Raw genomic sequence first — 22,259 nt, forward strand, 5'->3', positions numbered from 1 at the left:
GGAAAGGGAAAGGGAAAGGGAAAGGGAAAGGGAAAGGGAAAGGGAAAGGGAAAGGGAAAGGGAAAGGGAAAGTATGTTGGTTTAAGCTCTGCCAGGACCGGAGACCACGTTGCCCTTGTCCTTCCCCCACCCTCCGACAAAAGTAGGGCACAAATCCCGGGTTAAAATAAGAAGAAATTTAATACAACAGTGTAATAAGCAATCTGAACAACAACAGTAGCATTGATAACAATAATAAACAGTAATAATAGTAAACATGACAAAAGATATACAGAGGAATACCACAATGATTACAGATAGCCCTCCGTTTGCTTCCTGTGACCAAAGCCACAAACGAAAAAGTTCCCATGCTCCAGCGCCTGGACCTGATGTCGGCATGGTATGAATAACGCGGCTGAAGATCCCTTCCCCCTCTCTGCTGGGGAAACTTAACCCTATCCTAGCTGAACCAGGAGGAAAAAAAGGAAAAGGAAAAGGAAAAGGAAAAGGAAAAGGAAAAGGAAAAGGAAAAGGAAAAGGAAAAGGAAAAGGAAAAGGAAAAGGAAAAGGAAAAGGAAAAGGAAAAGGAAAAGGAAAAATAGTGATAAAATCAATGGTGAGTTCATAAGTTAGATGCACAAAAAAAATTGTATTTCTCTTCCTAGCAAATTTCAGTTGCAACAAAGTACTAACAAACAGTTATTGTTTGTGCTCATATAACAAATGGCAAAAAAAAAATCCTATTGAGGGGAAGTGTCACCCAGAAATATCTTTCTTCTGAAAATCCCCTACTGGATAGTTGGGCTTTTGCCATGTGTTAGATTTCCAACGGAGTGTCAATCTGTCTCAATTTTAAATATATTTTTTTTCAAAATAAAATCAAATAATATATATATTAAAAAAAACAACAAAACAAAAACAAACAAACAAACAAAACCACAAAACAAAACAAAACAAAAAAAACCCACCCAACTTCAGATGTTTGCTCTTTCATGTAGATTTTCTTGAGGTCTGTATTTTCCCAAGACCAAAAGTAATTTTATATCCTTTCAACAATCTGATTCTAAACAGAGTCTGCTTGTATGGGAATTATAAAAATCTTATTCAAAAAGGGGACTGTTGCAAAGACAACTACAGATAAACTTTTAATGAAAATTCTACTCTTTAAGAATATTTTGTCTGTTTAGTCTACAACTGTCTCGTACAAACAGACTGTTCATCATCAAAATGGGGCATTTTTAACAACCGTTGTTCTAGGTTCCCATCTCACATGTAGAGTTGGCATATTTGTTGCATAAACATATGTTATACTTTAGAAATTCTGATGCTTAGAATGACAGTTATATCACTACTTTTACAGCTCCAAGACTTTGAAGATAAAAGTAATAATTAATTTAATTACCACTTTTTTCCATTTGGTCTATGCATTGCCCTTAAGGCAGTTGTGGTTTTTTTCCAGTTATATAAAGAATTATGTTTTAAATATGATACTGATACAGTATAGTCTCTTCTTACTTAAAGAAGAGGAAGTCTCTTTATGAAAAATATATAACTAGTTGCTATTTTTATATTAATCTGGAACTTCAAATAGAAATTAAAACCATCATTGGAGGAAATGCCAGAAACATTGGCAAAGACTTGTTCTTCCTTCCCTTATTGTTTTCCATATTGTTTATGTGAATTACCCTAAGTAAAGGAGTTGGATCTGGTAAATTTAGAATGGCACTGATTAATAGATGGATGTTGGTGAAATAAAGGAAGACCCAAATTACTATAACAAGAGGCAATTAGAACAAGGGGTTCAGTGGTGTTCACTTTTTGTTGAAGTGAATAAAAAGTTCTCCTGAATAAAAACAATGTATTGTTTCATATTAAAACTTTTCAAGGATTTTCTTGATTTATAAGAACACTTCAAGGAAATTTTAATAATACAGACCACATATGGGCTGTTATTGTTCATGTATTATTTGACAATAAATGTCAAAGATTTTTTGCTCAAGAGAAGATTTTAGCAAATATACAAACAATTCAAACAATGTCATTCATATAGTGGAATATTTTTTGCTTCTACAAAAAAGATTTGTAGAATTTTGTAACTATTTGTAACTATTTAGGTGTAAAGGCATAGAACCTGTAGTTAGATAAGCAACACTGACTTGTATTAATATATACATAACTATTGCAATACAGTATGCATAGACAGTGTTTAAGTTACTTTCTGTAGTCTAAATCTTCACAATATGGACTGAACTATAATTTATAGATCTTTAGAATATGGACTGAACTATAATTAAGGTTTGAAAGAACCAAATTTTTTAGTTTGTGGAAATGTGGAATGTGGAAAATTTCAAAGAATAAGATCTGTTCAACAGAATTATTTAATTTAGATTTTAGATTTCCAAATGAAAAAAAAAAAAAAAAAAATTAATGATTATACAAAAGAAAGTCTGTTTGTAACAAAAGACAGATTTTCTATATTGAATATATCAAAACAGAAAAAACTTTTAGTTAAATTAGGAGACCTGTCAGAACTGCCCTGATTTAAGGTAAATGTTACTTTCAATTAATCACTGTTATCTGAAGAAACCCAAGATTACAGTACTTATTTAAAACTAGAAACATTTATTCCTAATAATTTCAGTTACATCTCATTTAAAAATTAAATAAATGTTTTAGTAAACTTTAAAAAGGGGTTCACAGATCAAAGCTATAATTATACAGAAAAGAAACATGATTGAAATAAAATTTTTTAATTACCAGTCTCAACATATAATCATCTTTGTAGACCAGTCAGTGGGGAAAAATATAAACAAAAGATTGAATGGCATTTGTATTCTCTTTAGTGAAATGGTTCTGCATAATTGTATATTGTGTAGCCAAGTGCCTCCCAGATGTTCAGCCCACTACCACAGATGGAATGCATCACTCAAATTTGGAGTGAATTGGCTATATGCTTGTCCTGGTTCAGCTAGGACAGGGTTAAGTTTCCCCAGTAGTGGGTAGGGAGCTTCAGCCAGGTTATTCAATACCATGCTGATATCAGATCCAGGCGCCAGGCTTGGGAAAGCTGGGGGGACATGTTGTGTTTGTGGTCAGTACCCTCACTTGCTATACTCCGTGCAGTATCTCTCTTATTCTATTCATTGTTATTACTGTTATTGTTGTTGTTCAGTTTATTATTTGTTACACTGTTGTATTAAATTTTTCCTTATTTCAACCTCGAGGTTTCTATTTTACTCCCTGCCCCATCCGGTCCAAGGGTGGGCGAAGGAAAACAGTGGTGTGGTCTCAGATCCCAGCAGGGCCTAAACCACCACAACTCTCTTTCATAAAAATAGCTTTAGTATATTTAGCACACTAAACAAATTGCTGATCAAACTTATTACACTATGCAAAGCAATGAAACACTATATCAGGATATCCAGGAGATGTCCAGGAGCAGTGAAAGGCACAGAATCATGTCATAGATTTACATGCCTGGGTAGAAACTTTAAAGGAAATAATTTAAATTCAGTTTTCATTGTTAGAGCTAGTAACTGTGGGTTGTACATAAAACACCAGTGATGAAAAATATGTAAAGGATCTGTTATGTGACCTAACTGACACTCTCCTCACTAGAACTCTCATAGCAAGAAACTTGAAGTTATACTCAATAGTTTTAACAATATAACCTGCAGATTTTGTCCTTTTGAAAGACAATGCTTCATTAGGATTTCAGTAGCAGGTCTGAAATCTCAAAATCTCAGAATATTAACTACTTCTTTGGTAACATACTGTAAAGTAAAAATGTTTAAGATCTTTACTGAATTGCATACATAGATGTCAAGTTTTCAGGACAGAGATAAATGGCTGTAGTATTAAAGTAAACCTGACAGAGTTACAGGTTGTGTAAGAAACAATTTTTCAATGTGTGAAATACAGTGTGAACCATAAGAGTAGAGTTTAATCACTAATATTGGTAAACCAAATATGATAATATTTAGATATTTTTAGATAAAAAATCCATAATGAAAGACAAATTGCAGTAATGACATGATATAATTACTGTTTTATTAAACCACTTAACTCTTGTTTGATATTCCTTTTGCTAAAACTACTGAATTTACTGCTTCTATTTGCAGTTTCTTGGTTCAATTTAAAATGGTGATTACTCTATTACAGTTTACATTAATCAGCATATTAGCTGCTGTTCTTTCCATCCATCCAGTCAAGTTTAAGATCATACTGGAAGAAAAATAGATAAAAAATCTAAAAGCAAAGCTTTAGTCTATAAGCACAAAATTATATTTAAAAATATATTCTTCATTTACAGAATTTTCAACAACGTGTTTAAAATATTGATGTTTAAATTATAACAATGACCAAAACCCCAAGGTCTCTAACAAAGCTGGTAATGGGGTATAAAATCTGGTCAATACTGATCATCTTTCTTATGTTTTTCTTCTGGAAATGGGTCTTTTAATATTTTACTTAGTTTTGAACACTTGTCACATTACCTTCTTCATGCTCATTTATCTGTACTTTAAGTGTTTTGGATGTTTTATCATACCAAGTGACAGCAAATCTGAATCATGAGGTCTCATTGATTGAAAGATGGTAAAAACGTAACTCTCCTGAAAGAGAATACTTTTTCAAATGTTTAAAAATCTGTGCGGTCACACAGAAATACAGACTGTATTCTTAAATATCTGACGAATATCTAACTTTTTTCTTGGCAGTACATGTGAAGTCTAGAGTGAATCAGCACACTATTAAAATGAATATAAATAAATAAATCCAAAATAAACGACCCCATTGCTATAATTATTTGCCCCCATATTCTACACCCCACCTCACCCCCCAATTACAGCAATGCACGCAGGAGTGGCAATCCTAAAGGACATTAAAAGAAGATGCAGATGTCAGACAAAATGAAGTTTGGAATAATCTCTTTCAGATTCATTCACCTTTTTGTAAAGAATGTGAATATTCCTTAAATTGTCAGTCAGTCTTAGAAATTATAATCAGACAAAATGTTTTTCATGCTTTCAGCTATATGCCCTGCTTTTTTTCAGTTCTTGGTATATTTTATAGATTTTTAAGAAGGCTGCATTTCTTACAGAAAGTGGGTGAATTTTAGTGGAATACAAAATCATTCATACATTTTGGAAGCAATAGACAAGCAAAGAAGTTACAACTTCCTTTTTAACATAAAAGTTTAAACTACTGAAACCATAAGCTGTCATATTTTCTGTGCGGGCCAGAGTTGTTTTAATTCTTCTGAGAGATACTTTACCCACTGCAGCTCTGGCAGAAGAAAACAAAGTGACAAGTACACTGAACCCTGTGATTTGTGTGCTGGTGAAAATTAATTTTTACTGTTTTAAACTAAAATAAATTTTTTAAAAAATCTTTGGAAATCTGTCATTTGAAATATCATGTTTAGCAGATAATTACAACTATAACAATTTAATCTTATATATATAAAACCTAAGAAAAAAAATTTTAAAAATATACATTTGGTTTTAACTGGTTAGAAAATGTGTTCTGTTTCCCTTCCCTGCTACACTGGCTTTAAACCTGCTACACTGGCTTTAAAACTGAGGAACAGCGTAAAGAAAATGCAAGCCACTAAGCTGTTATGCGAAGACCATATTTAAACAAACATATCTCACTTGAAAAGAGTCATATATCACTAAAATGGTCACAACAAAACCACTGTTTACGTATCATTCACTTTATTTCACCAATGAAACAGTGCGTGCAGCTTTAACACAAAAATGTATAGGTGCTTACTGTAATAATTCTGCATTAAATTTGCTGTGTGGACTTGATCCTGCAATGGTCTGGGCAGTCTCTCCTGCACAGCAAAGCTCAAAAAGACATTATACATTTCAAATATGCAAGGTCTTCTGATTAATTTATTAAAATTAATCATTAATTAAAAAGTGAAAAACATACTTGCAAACCAGGTTGAAGCAGCCATGCCTGTACACCATGCCAAAGTATATCTGCACTTGGAAATGTCACTTACTAGTATACAGTATCAACATTACTTTAGGATGTCACCTATCTTATTGCTTGCTTCCCTCAGTATTCACTAATGCATCTACTAGTTTAGGCTTCTTTTGGCTCTGCATTTCACCTTTTTGTGTTGTTCATTGGCTGGGAATCTAAAGAGAAATAATAATACAAAACCTACAGTGTCCAACACTAAATTTTGTCTGTTATACTGGAACATATTAAACATATAGGAAAGTTATGCTAGTTTTAAAGACACTTTGAAAAAGAACATTAAGATAAAATACTTTGTTTCCACCTTTAATACCAGTGTCTCTCTTATCGACAGTACAAGATCTCTGCATGAGGAAGCATAGAAATGTGAAAAACATTATTCATTTCCCTTCTGTTTTTTAAATTGCTTAAAAATAGTACCTGTCTGTACTGTATCTGCATTTAGAACAGGATTTTTGAAAATTAGGGGAAAAAAAAATTTCCTTTTTGACAAGGACTGCAGTTTATTTCTAGACTGACTGTCAAAACGCACATAACTTTACCCTTCCTATTACCACTAGATTGTAAATTAAATATTCTTCTGTTCCACTGTAGTTTGTCGAAGGAATTGCATATTTGTGTGAGAAATAGAAGTAAGTAATTCCACATTTGAGAAAAAAAAAATATTTAGTTTCTTGCTTTATTCATCATATTAAAATGATACTGTCTACTGGGGTTAAGAATTAAAGTCAAAATACTCACCGAATTAGTTCAATTTATCACATATCTGATTGTCACCACCATGTAGATGATACAGATATACATATGAATAATGTATAGCAAATTACAATTACTCTGTAGCTGAAAAGAAATTATAGAAAGTAATTACCCCAAAAAAGTAAATCTTTCTTTAAATTATGTTGATCATTCCATAAACACAGAAGCAAACTACTTATAAGGAACAGTGTTTCTATTTTTTCTCTTGGTAAACTTTCCCCAGACTGATTTGTAATAATGCATTCATTATGAATCTTATTTTTTTATATGGATATATTTGAAATAATTTATGAATGCTTCTTTAGTCATTTGCTGCATTATTTGGTAATATGTGATTTGTAACGTAAATCACATGGTATTCCCCTACTTTGGTTAATAAAGTTATTATCTTGAGTTCTTACATGTCCCTTGGACCCTCAAGCTTCAGGCATGTTGACTATTTTACCACACGATGAAGAAATTTTCAGTCTAATGGAGACTAGAAGATGCATCTTCTTCACAGATGTTGCTATTTCCAGGTCTCAGAAAAGCTCACACAAGATACAAAACAGCCCAGGCAGCAAGATGCAATCTTTTTCATTACTAAGATACCTGGGGAAATATGTGATGGATAGGTAGTCACATCAAAGGGATCTAGAACCTTTTGGTTTTGGAATAGTCATCCCCAAAAAGTTTAAATGCTTTCAGGGTTCCCCACATTAAAACTAGTCTTAAAACTAGTCTAATAGTAAATAAACTTACTGATGTAGTAGGTAAAAAGCTGACAATGCATCTGAAGAGTTCGTAGGAGTGACTGAACAGAAATGAAAGGGAAATATCCTAAATTTTCATTTAAGTTATCATTCAGAGACTCAAGACTTCTTTTCCTTCATAAACTTCTATAAACAATCTGATTAAAACTGTTTAAAGCTCCAGTCTGTAGTTCTCACTGAAGGCTTTACTGCATGACACTAAATGTAAATCTAGACCTATCTCGGGAGTTAATTCAAATTTGAGTCCTTTCTCTGCTCCGTATACCTGAATCATCTGTTACCTGTGAAGCCAAGATAGAAAGAATATCTTTTATCTCTCTCTATCCCAACAGCAAGTCATCAGTGGTCCTCATCTACCACAGAAGTCAGTTACTGATGCTCTTTATGCTTTCTTATCCATTAAGAAGTGTTCAATTTCTTATGAGACACAATGCTTCTGCCTACCTGTGTTCACCAAATAAATAATATTGTTTTTAACGGAATTTTAGGCTTCATCATCAGGGAGGGCAGATAGCAAGCATGAAACTACAGTACCTCAAATGGCTACTGAGGAGACTGTTTTTTTTAACTCCTATGTTTTTGAAAAATTTGGACCTGCCATAACCAACAATCCTACTACTTTGGTTTTTGTACACTGAAGTCTATAGTAGCAAACATGTCCTCATGATCTTTATTTTCTGATCTTAGTAACTTAGTATTGACTACAATCATGCAGTCTTCCAAGTTCAACAAATCAGTTGTGTTCATTCCTGAGATACATGGAGATTAATCTTATTTTGTCAAATTGCATTTTACAAAACACTCAGATTACCAAAACCCCATAAAAATGCCTTGAAAAGAAGTCAAAACTAGGCATCAAGTGTGCCTTTGCTCATTTCCAGTTCTGAGGACTTTCACATTTATCTTTCATTTTAAATGTTTCCCATGCTAAAATAGACAAAATAATGATTTTATTCTAATATTATTTGTGTAACCTGATGCTATCGCTGCTTTTCCTTATGTTGCTACAGTAGTGTCCCTCATAACAGACACTTTTAAGAAACACGGAGTACCAGACACAGTCAAAACCATAACCCAAAGTCATGCTAAGATTGCTGCTATGTTCAAATGGCTCTCCCTTTCTCAAGTTCTTGACAGAAGACTCAGGAAAGCAGCTCGTTATTTAATTTCCCATATGTTTATCAAGTTTGCACTCTCAGCAGAAAGATTATGAATTAAAATTTCTACTTCATGAGGGATCAAACATAGCCATTTTCAGTGGAAAAGTAGTAAATAGGGGTAAACAAAGACAACATACATTCCCACAAAAGTCATATTTGTAGTAAAGTAAGTGAAAGACCTGGGAACTCTGAGCATTATGACTAACTCCAAGTGACCAATCAAGTCATTTATAAACTGTAAATAATGTGACCTCAAAAAATAAGTCAGATGATCATGTATGTCAATGTCATTCATTAAAATATTTATGAATCATTTTTTTGCATTATTTGACCCTGGAGCTGAGGATGACATTTATAAAAGAACATTGTGTTTTAGAAAATACAGGGTTTTTTTTCATTTTGTGCTTCAATGAATATTCAGAAATAAAATAAATACTAAAAAAAGTTCTTAGTTTCATTAAAAAAAATCTTATCATTAATAAAGCAGCTGAGGTTTTTTTAAACCTTTGAATGGGTTGCTGTAAATGTCAGTAAGAGGAATTCACATAAGAACTAACCTGGGATTAATATTAATAAATGTGCTCATTGCATTCAAAAATCCTTGCAATGAAAGGTCAGTGTTAGCTTTGAGTTCAAAATAAGAACCATTTTTAAAGACTATCAAAACAATTTTTAAAAAAAATCTGAACTGCAGTTGACAGTCTTGCCTGTGTGACTGTTGCATTAAAGAAGGATAGATAGATGTAATGTGAGTAACATGGAATAATGACTTTTGCTTTGTAACAGAAAAGGTGTTCATAGCTAAAAGGATCTCTTTTCTGATCATTAGTTTTAATTGAAGGATAAATATGCTAATAAATTTCATCAAGGACCACTTTCACTTATCTTCACTTTCTTCGTCTTTTGCTAAGCAAAGGAGTATACAGATTTTGTTTTCCTCTTCACCACTTCTTGACAGGTAAAATATCTTCTAACATATAGATACCACATTTAGAGGAGGCAAAATGTATTTCATTGTACAATAATGAGAATTTGTATTAGCACGTACCTACACTACATCTATTTATACAGTAGGGGAAAAACAAAACAAAACAAACCAAACAAAAAAAAAAAAAAAAAAACCAAACAGATGCACTTACTTTTACAGAAACTGATCAAATTCTATTGATGTTCCTATTGTAGAACAATTTTTCTGCAGGTCTGTTAATAGTAATACTGTTAAAGTTGATGATAGTTTATCTATACTTTGTATGATATGTCTAGATATCAGCTAACCCATGTCCTTTTTCTCATCAGTGGTGGTTAATGGCCACTGTGTCTGAGCTAAACCATAGCTCTACAATGAACCACTTAAACTTTTGCTATTTCTGTGTTTGTTCCAGGACTGGGTGGTGTTTTAAAATTTTGTTTCTTGGGGGCTTTTTATTTATTTATTTATTTATCTATTTATTTATTTATTTATTTATTTATTTAAATGTGTTTTTTAGTGTAGAGACTGATAGAGAATATAAGGTCCATTCAAAAGACACTTAAAGCACAAAAACCATAATTACAAGAAAGGAAAGAATTTCATCCCTTGTTGGTTCAAAAGGCCATATCTGAAAATCAGATTCAAGAGATGATACCTCTGCTAAATCAAAATAAACTAAACCAAAACAAAGTAAATAAAACAAAACAAACAACACAACAGGGGGGAAAAATAAAATAAGCCAACAAACTAACCAAAACCCAAGTAAAGATAAAGACAAAACCCCCATATTTCAATTATTATCAAGGAAGCAGATAGGGAATAGAATGATTTGGTGTGAAAACTTATATCCATCTAGACCTCCTGAAGACCACAAGGGAGGGATTAACCATGAAATCGAAGAAGTTGGAAAATGTACTAATCTGAGAAGATCCTCCAGAAAGTCTTGCCTGACAAGGGAAGTCTTGCCTGACAAGGGAGCTAATGGGTGAATTGTTTGTGTTATGGTCTTACTAACACTAGTAACCTGTGATATAAAATACACAGAAGACTGAAACTTAGGACACACCTGACCACAGTAAAGCAAAAGATTGTCTGGATAAGGGACAAAAGAACTTTCTAGCTTAAAAAAAGAGTTAGTGAGGCAATATAGTTACATTATTTAATTTAACCTGAAGGAAATATTTCCTTATTCTCTATTTTTGATGCTGCAAATAAATACTATTTACATTCTATATTCATCTTACTGAAAAGTGGTCTAATGAATTTAGGTACCTACAGTGATTTTAGAGGCCTTAGAATATCACACCTGACAAAGTATTGCTTGCCAAGAGAAGGTGGACAAGAAGGAAAAAGGAGGATAAGAAGGAAAAAAGACGTTGAGAAGGAAAAGTGAGGAGAGGAGAAGGAGAAGGAGAAGGAGAAGGAGAAGGAGAAGGAGAAGGAGAAGGAGAAGGAGAAGGAGAAGGAGAAGGAGAAGGAGAAGGAGAAGGAGAAGGAGAAGGAGAAATACTTAGAGAAAAAAAAAGTAGTAAGCAAGATGTGTTCCTCTCTTCCATTTTACTCTTCCTCTTTGCCAGTTTCTCTGTCATGCTGTCATGGTTTCTCCTCAAACCCATCTAGATAATTACCTGCAAGACTTAGAATCACTTTCACAGTAGGCAGATGTGGGTAAATTATGAAGGTTTTTTATGTTTAGCAGAATATATTTCACAGAGCTCAATAGTGAGCAAAACAGGTGAAGATTACAGCAGTAATCTTGTTTTGAAACCACAATTACACAAACTTTGCAGAAATTCATAAAGCAAATATAAAGCTATAATCTAAGAATAACAGTAGTTTAGGAGGACATCCTTAGTATCAAGGCTCTTGGCCAGTTTTCATTAAAGATTCAGGCCCTTCATACTCAACTGTTTTTTGCAGTGGGGGAAAATTAAACTATAATTTTTAGTTTAATTTCAAATATCCCTGTTGCACTTGTCAAATTTAACTATGGACTTCTAAACATATAAATGTATATATTAAATGCATTTTTGCCAGTGCCTCTACTGATACACACACTTGTCAAAATTTCTATTGGTCTTTGTACTTTGTGACATTTCAAAGTACCCTTAAGAGATTTCAGAAAATGTTTAACCTTATGTTTGTTTCCAGTGCAATGGTAAGGTTCCTTATCTGAGGTATATGCTTAAATTTTGCCACAACTTTGTGTACTTTTAAAACATCATAGGAAGTTTTGCATATACTTTATATACTGTGGTTTGATTCCTTGTATTATCTAAATGAAAATTTGTTATTTATTTCAATGTGAAACACCTCTTCCTCTGTATGTAATTACAAGATAATAGGGACAACAGAAGATCTACTGACCTATGTTTAAACTCTGTAAGTTTTAAGGTTTCTTATGAAGTTTTTGGAAGGTTAAAGTCTCAGAACTCTAAACAGGTTTATACATTTGTTGAACGTTTATGCATAAGCTGTAATGTTTTAATTATATATTCAGGACAATTTCATGTTGTGTTTTTAAGTAAATATATTATAAAAATTTGGAGGAGGTCAGCTCTCTATTAGGAAGAATCCTGGCAGCCGTAGCTAGAGAAGATCTGTCACTGTCTTGTTTAAACCTGGACTGTGACTAAAATCATGAATATGTGAAATTTCTTCTTTCCTAATGCAAGAAAACTTAGTAATTATCAAAAAATCTAATTAACATTCCATCTACCCAACAGATCTGTTGCAATGGGACCAGTAAGACCAGGTAGACTTCACAAGCCTGGCCATTTTCTGGACCATCTCTTCTTCCTCTTTTATTATAGTACACCTTCCATATCTTTACAAACATTTGCAATGTTATGTCCTTGATGGTTTTAGTTGCTGGTTTTGAATTTTTTCTGAAGAGCTTGTGCTCCAGAAAGACATAAAATATTCTCATCTAGGAACCTCAAACAGTAAATGAAATTTTCCAGAAATGGAAATATCGGTTTCAACAAGTCTCTGGAACACAGATTGGAACAGGAACCAACCCACCTCTCTTTTGCTTTGGCAGGTAGTTTAGATGTAAACTATCCATCCCTGAAACAGGAAAATAAAATAATTAAAAAAGAAAAAAAAAAAAATCATGCATGACAAGGAAGCCCATATATGAGGCCTGAAGTGTGAAGAACAGCAAGCTTTGAAGCACAGTAGTATAGTTACTTTTCCTGAATACACTCAAATATGGTGCTTTATGCACTGCACAAACGAGATGTGTGTGCTTAGTAACAGTACAACCTAAATACATCAGATATTCCACACCTAAACAAACCAGGTATGCAGTATAAAGTGTTGGACTAATGAATCATCATCATCATTAACAACTCAGTTCCCTCTTATGCTGCATTTAATACTCAGAAGTACCTGCTTTGTGTATATGTGTTAGGAAGTAAATATGTTCATGCAGCTATTAATATCTGACAGTTAAGAGTGCTAGATATAAGAAAGTCTCTTCAGGAGGGAAAGACTGAAAAGATTTTACCACTTATTCTATTCACTGCATTTGCTAATGGTTTAGGTGAAAGCACTGAGTGTACACAAAGATCAGACAAAACTAAAGGGAATATCACTTATTTTCTCAAATGAGACTGTACTACAAAAACAGTGGAGGACACTGAGTTATCATAAACTCTGAAAATAATTATATACTGCATTTCCATTGGACTCTGCCCCATTAAGAGCACAGGATTGACAGTAATCAGGAAAAGTATCAGGTTCTGTATAAAATTAAATTATTCCAGTTATAAATAACTGTTATAGCCACTAGTTATGTTCTTCTGGATCCCAGTTCTGAAATATGGGGGGCTTAATTTTGAAAACTCATCTGGAGTTACTAGCCAAAATTAATTTTTTCAGTGAAGAAGTGCAGCTATAAAGAAGTCCTCCAAATGGTATCAGTGTTTCATGTTGCCCTTCAGCCACAATGCAAGTGTTAGAAATCTTCATGACTTAGAGTAGTTGTTTGGAAAATGGACTTATTTGTCATACAGACTAAAATTCAGATCCTTGACAGCTGCATGAGACCCTATACCATTCATGGAGAGACATATAGCCAAAGTTCAAATATTTAAAATATTCCTACTGAATAAACATCACACATATGTCTGTATAACAAGGCCAATGCTTCATCAAGGCCATGACATCAGGTCATGTTTGAAAATAAGCAGCTGTGAAATTTATTATTACTTAATTACCTGCTCTTAGTATTAGGCAATAGACCTGTGTTCCAATAAATATAACTTCAGTATGATTACAGCTCGTTTGCATCTCACAAGAAATAGGGAAGCAAAGTAACTACTGTCACTGAAGCACTCAGATACTCTGCAAAAAAAGGTAGAATTCTATATTAATTTTATCTATCCCCTAATACCTGGTAGAGTTGTTCAAGATTATGTCGAACTAAGAAAAAAAAAAAAAAAAAGACAATGAAGTTGCACAAAAATTTATATTTTCTATTACATTACAGAAGTAAAATTCTGCAGTTAACCATGTGTTACAACTTCTAATATAAACTAACAGAATATTTTGATATTTCAAGAAACAGAAAATAATACAAGCAAAACCAGGTGTTTTCTATGTTGGTGACGAAAACCACACATTTGAGATGATTCCATTAATCTTAAGTGGATGCTTCAAACTCTTCAAAATACTTAAAATGTTAATTTTCGATATAGACATCATAACATCATTGCATTCTCTAAGTTCTTTCATGTAAATATACACAAAAACACAGTAGGATAGTATCCTGTCTCATCGTAGTATAAAATGAGGATCATTTTTTGTATGATACCTTACTAATCAAAACTTTATAAAATACATTGTGTTGGTTTAGGCCCTGCTGGGACCCAAGACCACGTTGCCGTTGTCCCTCCCCCACCCTCAGACCAGACCAGGGCAGGGTGTGAGATACAAACCCTGGGGTTAAGATAAGGAAATATTCAGTACACCAATGTAACAACAACAAACCAAACAACAATAGCAATAGCAATAACCGTAATAACAATGAAACAGAACAAGAGTTATACTGCACATATACAACAGTGAAGGTGTTGACTCGAACAAAAGCTGTGCTGCTCTTACAGTGCTTGGGCACCTGGACCTGACATCAACATGGTATCAAATAACTCCTCTAGGGCTCCCTCCCCACATCTGGGGAAAATTAACCCTGTCCTAGCTGAACCAGGATACACATGAAAACATTTCATTTAAAAAACATTTTGCATGTGTTTTCAAATTTTCATTTCTGCAGGAGGCAAAAGAAATTTTCACACATTGTGTCAGGAGCTGTGATTTGGATTAGATGCACCCAGAAACAGGAATAACAGAACACGTTAAATATGTATAATGTGTACATGTGTAATCAGTATTCAAAGGTTGTATGAGTTTGTTTCTTTAGAAATGAGAACAATCTACTGTACTCCAACAGGTTATAATAAGTAGTAAGACATAAGAGCTAAAGTACTGATGATTTTGATGGACTGATCTCATCCTAGGAAATTACAGGGAGGGGACAAGGCTAATGTCTGCTGTGAACATCCAGATAACTTCTATTAAAACTGGCAGACCTATTCATGGTGCATTTGCCCTACAAGAGCATTTTAGTACCATATTTAAGAGAAGATAAGTGTTTATAACCCACTATCTTCTTAACATCAAGATCTTTGACAATTTTGGTGGGGTTTTTTTATAATGATTATAGCTGTCTACTTTGCTACATTTAAATTAATTTTCTGCTTAATTAGCTCTCATCCTTATAGTCTGGCAGATAATTCAAAACCCTTGAGTGAGTGCCTTCTGATCTGAAAATCTGTTAATATTCTTCTAATTTTCATATCTTACTTTTCAAATATTAACATAATGTATATAAGAATTATTTCAAGGATTAACACTTATTTTGATTTAACTCAACAGCTAAATGTTGTTAATATACTATCTTCTTAGGACATGAAAGAAAAGACCTAGTTCTATGAATGTTTGAACTCATTAATTTACCATTTGCTTTTCAGGATAAGCAGACATGATCTCTTTAGAATTAAATACATTTCTGGAGGAAGAATTTTTTTTTTTTTTTCTGCAATAATACTGTGTAAGACCAAACTCACAGAGTTCTCTACATTCTTTTTATGAAAAATTAAAAAACTAGAAGCAATAAAAAGGAATATAAGACATCATTCTGCCAAAGACCCTCTGAGTCATCCATTGAATCCATGTTGCCAAGGATTTTCCAGTAAGGAACACTTTAATCTTACGGTGAATTGTTTTCTCCCACTCCTGATAAAACCTGGATATCCAGACATGTGATACAGCCAGACACTGAGAGAAAATCATCCATGAGAACACATACTGCTCTGCTCGCTCTGCCTGTATTTCTAGGCATATCACTGTGTGAAGACTAATTCTGAAGGAACATGGGACTTCCTCTAAGAAAGTGACTCTATTAATCAACCACTACCATTTCTTCATCTTCAGCTCTGATCTCAGAAATTGAGGTTACACTGATGAAAAATTTCACTGATCAATCTGGTCACCACCAAGCAATGACCTTCATGGCACCACGAGGATATCACGGGGCTGACATTTCAGAGGAGCATGAGGCAGTAAGACTGTGCTTCACTCATTGCTAAGGGAAGATTTTTACATCCCACTCTCTTAACCATGCTGGCAACTGAATTTCCAGTTTTCCTAGTTAAAGTTTTGGTAGAATACACACCGTTCCTCCATGCCACCAAATACCCAGGAACTTTACTTCCAAAGACGGGAGCTGTACCTTTTCTGATGGATTTTGAAGTGTTAAACTTACCAGATGAGTGATTATCTTTCTTCAGGTCTGTCCCACTACTTTGATGTCAGGACTGCCAATTAATACATCATCAATATACTGGTTTACCTTAACTCCCTCCTCTGGAGCAACATGGGCAAGCTCCAGTGCCAGTGCATAGTGGGCGATGGTTAGTGAATGGCAGTATCCCTGAGGGAGGCATGTAAAAGTATACTGCACCCCTTCCCAGGTAAAAGTAAAACAATCTTTGTCTGCTTCCTGCAAGGGAATCATGAAAAACATATCTTTTACATCAATAGTTGCTAAAATCTAGTGAACTTGTTCCTGTAGAGTTGCAATCAGCTTGTCTATGTTAGTTACTGCAGATGTAAGAGGACCTGTATTGGAATTTAATCACCAATAATCAATTGTTAATCACGTCTTCCTGATAGGTTTATGAACTGGTCACACTGGGGAGTTACAGGGTGAATGAGTTGGGATAATTATCCCTTGTACTCGCAGTTCCACTCTTACTGGAATGATCAACTCCCTGGCCCCTAACACGAAGGCATAGGGTTTCACATTAACAATTTTAGAAGGAGGAAGTGCAGGCGCTTGCTGTAAAAGTCTTACAGAGGCAGCTGGGAACCTCAATTTCCATCCTTTTCCTTTTGAATCCACCCAGGCTCGTCCCTTTAATTGGCCAAGTCCAGGACATTTGTGGGAAAATTTCCCCAAATCATAATAACCTCTTTTGCATTTTCATTCTCAGCTAACCAGCATTTACCTGAGTGGTCAGATGTGGCTTAGAGCATCCAAAATTATTTGTATATCAGATCTGTTTTTGTCAGGGTGAATGCCATCGCAATCAGTGGTATCAGCTCAGAGCACTGAGATCTGAGCACCTTTGTCTAGTAGAAATGTAACTGGAGTTTTAAGGGGGCCAAGGGGAAATGTAATCAACAAGTCTCCTTTACTATTTTCTGTGAGTTTCCTTAAGTGGACCCAGCCGTCACCCCCCACATCACTTACTGGGGGCAACACATGCAGTTTTCTGACCTAAAATCGATCAAGTTCTCTTCAGGGCCAGTAGGTGTTTGAGAAGCAATAATCACCATTTCGTTAGGTTTCAGTCCCACCTTCTCCCTGTCTCAGGAAGCCTGCCCAATTTTGGGGAATCCCTCTCTTTGTCTTTCCAGGCTTGAATGAGTTTTTCTAACATCATAGTACACATACCGTCTTGGGGAATCCCCTTTGAAATTCCCTCTGTCCATAGTGTGTATCTTTTATTATCAGGAGGTTGCCTCAGCTTCACTGGGGGCGGTCAGAAATTACACAAGCGCTTAGTATTTATCTCCCCACCTCTTTCCACTCTCCTAAGATCTGCTTTGGATTTTGTCTCTCCCTGACCGGTGAATGCCATCCATCTCCCGTAATTAATCAACTCCTGTGCTACTTATCCCTATGTCATATCCAGAGGACCACTCCTTCTCCAGGGTCGGGCTGTTCTCAAACAGTCTTGTAATTGCACTGCATATAATTTCAAGGCATCAGGCAGTCCCCTTATGAGAGGAAGCAATCTTTTGGTTCTGCCACGTATTGCATAGGAGAGCACTGTTGCAGAATCAGTGATCGGTCATGCATTAGCTGGAGTCATGCAGCCTTTTGTATGCTCTCCAGAATATTGCTGTTGGAGTCTTTATTGAGAAGGGGTCTCCCCTTTCCATAGTGTCTAATCCTCGAGCCCAATATGCTGCTTCTTGGGTTAGGGACCAGTGCTCTCTATTGTCATCGGTGGTTATAAATACTCGTGGTCCCCAATACCTTCTTGTCTCGTCCTCACTCAGCAAGATACAGCCACCTCTGGTAAGAGATACTCTCCATACATATCTAGTTTCCTTTTCTTGGAGTCCCTCGGAATATTCTTTCTGAATTTTAGCCAGATCAGTAGAGGAGTAGGGAGTAGTTCATGTGGTAACTTGTTGGGCCCCTCCCCAACAAGTCATCAACAGTACTGGTTTTAATCAATGGTCTCATAACAGCCTCTCACCACTCAAGGGAATATATTTCTTTTATATGCTCTATGCCTGTAAAAAGATATAACAACTTTGATTCTTTTCCCCCACCAGAATTTGCAACTATATTTTCTACAATGATATGGGAGCAAGTTTCATCTAATTGCTCCCTTAATATTTTCTCCTGCTCCAATGCCTCTGCTAAGTATGATAACCTTTGGTTAGACACTCACTCAGAAGCAATTTGGAAAGGCTTTTTGTGTTATTTTCTAAATGTCCCTGCAAAGCTTTCACCAGATCTTGAAAGGATTTTATTTCCTCCACTTCTGCCTTATGGGTCACATACTTAACAATTTGTGCTGACACCAGAGCAGCTCCCAAAACTGCACAGAACACTGCTTTTCCTTTTCCTAGTTTGAATCTCTGTTCTTTAGCTAGCGTAGAGATCCTGTCCATTACCACTTGCAGATCATGCCAATTGTTGTGGGTCCAAGTAATACCAGGGGGAGAGGTTGAGCATTAAAGGTCTCTAATTTCCCCAGGAGAAGGGTACAATCTACAATAAAGTCTCCCAGGGAGATCATAATGATCCTACAATCTGTCCTCTTAGGGAAACTGTAATGAACCTATAATCAGTCCTCCCACAGAAGCCGTAATGAGCCTACAAAGGTCCTTCCAGGGAGGCCCTAGCAAGTATACAACTATGGGAATCGGATCCTTTGTCATCCTTCAGAGGGCTGTCAACCTACCTTTTGCTTGACTCTTATCAGGGGCTACAGTGAATGCCTGGTCACAACTCTCACTTTAACAACAACAAGAGGATATTGTCAACTAAGCCAATAAAATATCATGACCCAGACTGGGAACCCAGAGAGTCACAATGGCTCTGTGATCCCCTCAAATTGAAGAATCATATAGGTTGGAAAAGACATTGAAGATCATATAGTCCAACCATAAGCCTAAAACTGACCATTCTCAACTACACCATATCCCTCAGCGCTATGTTAACCCAACTCTTAAACACCTCCAGGGATGGGGACTCCACCACCACACTGGGCAGCCCATTCCAATGTAATTCCATCAGCTTCTTGGGCACCAAAGTCAAGCTGACCAGCTTGTAATTTCCCAGATCACCCTTCCGAGCCTTCTTATAGATGGGCATCACATTGACTGATTTCCAATCAGTTGGGACCTCCCTGGTCAGCCAGGACTGCTGATAAATGATGGAAAGCGGCTTGGTGAGTACCCCAGCCAGCTCCTTCAGCACCCTCAGGCATATCCCATCAGGTCCCATAGACTTGTGTGTGTCTGTGTGATGCAGCAGGTCACTGACTGTCTCCTCCTGGATTGTGGGAGGGTTATTCTCCCAGTCTCTGTATTCTGGCTGAGGAGGCTGGATTCCCTCAGTACAACTAGTCTTGTTATTAAAGGCTGAGGCAAAGAAGGCATTAAGCACCTCAGCCTTTTCCTCATCATCACTTGTTACCTTGTTTCCTCCTGCATCTAGCAGGGGATGGAGGCTCTTCCTGGTCTTTCTTTTGCTGTTGACGTACTTATAGAAACATTTCTAGTTAACTTTGAATGCTGCAAGCAGATTAATTTCCAGCTGGGCTTTAGACCTCCTCATTTCCGCCCTGCATAGCCTCACAGCATCTTTGCAATTACTGAGTGGCTAGCCCCTTCTTCCAAAGGCTGTAAACTCCTTTTGTCGCTGAGCTGTAGCCAAAGCTCCCTTTTAGCCAGGGTGGTCTTCTCTGTTGCCAGCTTCTCTTACAGCAATCTTGGGACTGCCTGCTCCTGTGCCATTAAGACTTCCTTCCTAAAGACTGTCAGCCTTCCTGGACCCTTATACCCTTGAGTACCATCTCCCAAGCGATTCTTTCAGGCAGGTGCCTAAACAAGACAAAGTCAGCCCTTTAGAAGTCCAGGAAGTTCTGCTGCCCCCTCTCCTGGCCTCTCTTAGAGAACTCTCTTGTTTCATGATCACTGTGCCCTAGTCAGCCTCCAACTACCACATCCTCCACCAGTCCTTCTCTGTTCACAAAGAAGAGATCCAGCAGGGAACCTTCTCTGGTTGGTTCTCTCACCAACTGCATCAGTAAATTATCTGCCACACATTCCAGGAATCTCCAGGACTGGTCCTGCTCTGCAGTGTTGTATTTCCAGAAGATGTCTGGGAAGTTAAAGTCTCCCACAAGAACAACGGCAAGTGATCGTGAAATTTCTCCAAAGTGCCTATAGAATATTTCATCCACCTCTCTGTCCTGGGTGGGTGCCCTATAGTAGACTCCCACTACAATATCTGCCCCATTGGCATTCCCCTTGATTCTAACACAAAGACACTCCACTCTGTCTTTTATATAATTATGCTTAAAGCAATCATAACAGTCCCTGTTATTTAGCTGAAATTATTGTTAAACGATGCCAAATGACTGCTTAAAATGTTTTGCCTTCAGTAGAAGCAATTTAAAGTTGGAAAAGGTAATAACCAATGTGGCCCCATATATCTATATGAAAATATAAAGGAAAGAAAAGAAAAAGAAAGGTAAGAAAGAGTCTGAGAAATCTGCATCATTGCCCCTGGATCCAGCATTGTCTCAGGTCTGGTAATCTTGTGTGGTGTGTTGTTGCAGTAGGGGTAGAGCCCGGGTAACAAGCATACACATCAATATGATTTACAAACTTGTTCCAACTTTATCAGGCAACTGGCCAGTATATATAACATAAATGTAGTGCATGCAACAGCCACGCGCGCAATAACAACTCGTGATTGGTCCCTGAGCTCAGTTCATGCACCACAACTGACTCATCATTGGTGCAGCGTAAGCGTCCCACGAGGCAACTTTGTCTGAGGGCACTCCCCCCTTGTGGCTGCAGCATCCCGTTCTACACGTTGCTAACACTGTTGTTTACTCAGGGTTTTGCCTTATACGGCTTCAAAGGTGACTTCAAGGACAACTGCAGTTCAGCAAGCCAGTCAGGATTGTCCAACTTGTCTAGCAATACTGTATGACTATTTTCCTTCATAATTCCCCTTTTCTTTTTGGACAATTCAGACTTGTTTGGTTATTTTAAGAATGCACCGCTTAATGTAAGAACAATGTTTTCAGAACACAGGAACTTGGGACCTTTTAAGACATTGAAGAAATAGGTTTATGAGGAGAGCCCATCTGAGTAAGTACTTTATCCAGCCATCGAAGGGGACCATGAAGATGTATTTCTATCCAGCATGGAGTGCTTGCTACATTTTGGCTATGATACTCAGCTCCCCAACCCTTTACTTATATGGAGGGTGCACATCTTAGTAAGCTCCTACACTGTCTCAAATCCATGATTAACTGATTGAGCCAACAGCTGAGCAAACTCTTGATTATTGAAAATTTTCAGACTGTAGCCACTGGGGATTTTGCAGACTGTGGTGGGATGGAACCCATGATGGTAGTTGCTGCTCCAACTTTGCACAAAAATACTGCTGTCGCTCAGACACTCAGCATACACCTCCCCACCAACATAATAGAGATGAGCACCTTTGCCAATATGCTGCCTAGTGTTCTCAATGGTGGAGTTGTGGTTAACATTCGAGAGCAGCCCCAAGCAGAATCTGTTCTTATTGTCTGAAGGATCAGTGAAGCCATCCACCAAGATGCTGGTGGAAGAAGCATGGAATACCTCCCCAATGCGATTATGCAGCTCATCGTAGACAATGGAGCACCAGTGCTTTGCCTCTTCATAAGTGACTGCCCGAACATCTCTTCTGTGTATGTCAGGGGGAATTGCGGGTGCCATCATGATGGTATCCATTAGCTGGGAGGTATCACGTGTCATCTGACCTGCCAGAGGCAGGTA

The 22,259-nt window shown here is 36.3% G+C and overlaps 1 protein-coding gene across 1 annotated transcript; it reads right to left on the reverse strand.

The window, feature by feature from the left end:
- Positions 1-21,544: 21,544 nt before the first annotated feature.
- Positions 21,545-22,238, reverse strand: LOC113490112 (mothers against decapentaplegic homolog 1-like). The gene is given in 2 exon segments (XM_026866372.1): positions 21,545-21,695; positions 21,697-22,238. Coding segments are annotated over 2 exon segments (693 nt in total).
- Between the last annotated feature and the right edge of the window lie 21 nt (positions 22,239-22,259).

Source organism: Athene cunicularia, assembly GCF_003259725.1.
Source record: "Athene cunicularia isolate RWA chromosome Z unlocalized genomic scaffold, athCun1 chrZ_part2, whole genome shotgun sequence".
Classification (NCBI taxonomy): Eukaryota; Metazoa; Chordata; class Aves; order Strigiformes; family Strigidae; genus Athene; species Athene cunicularia.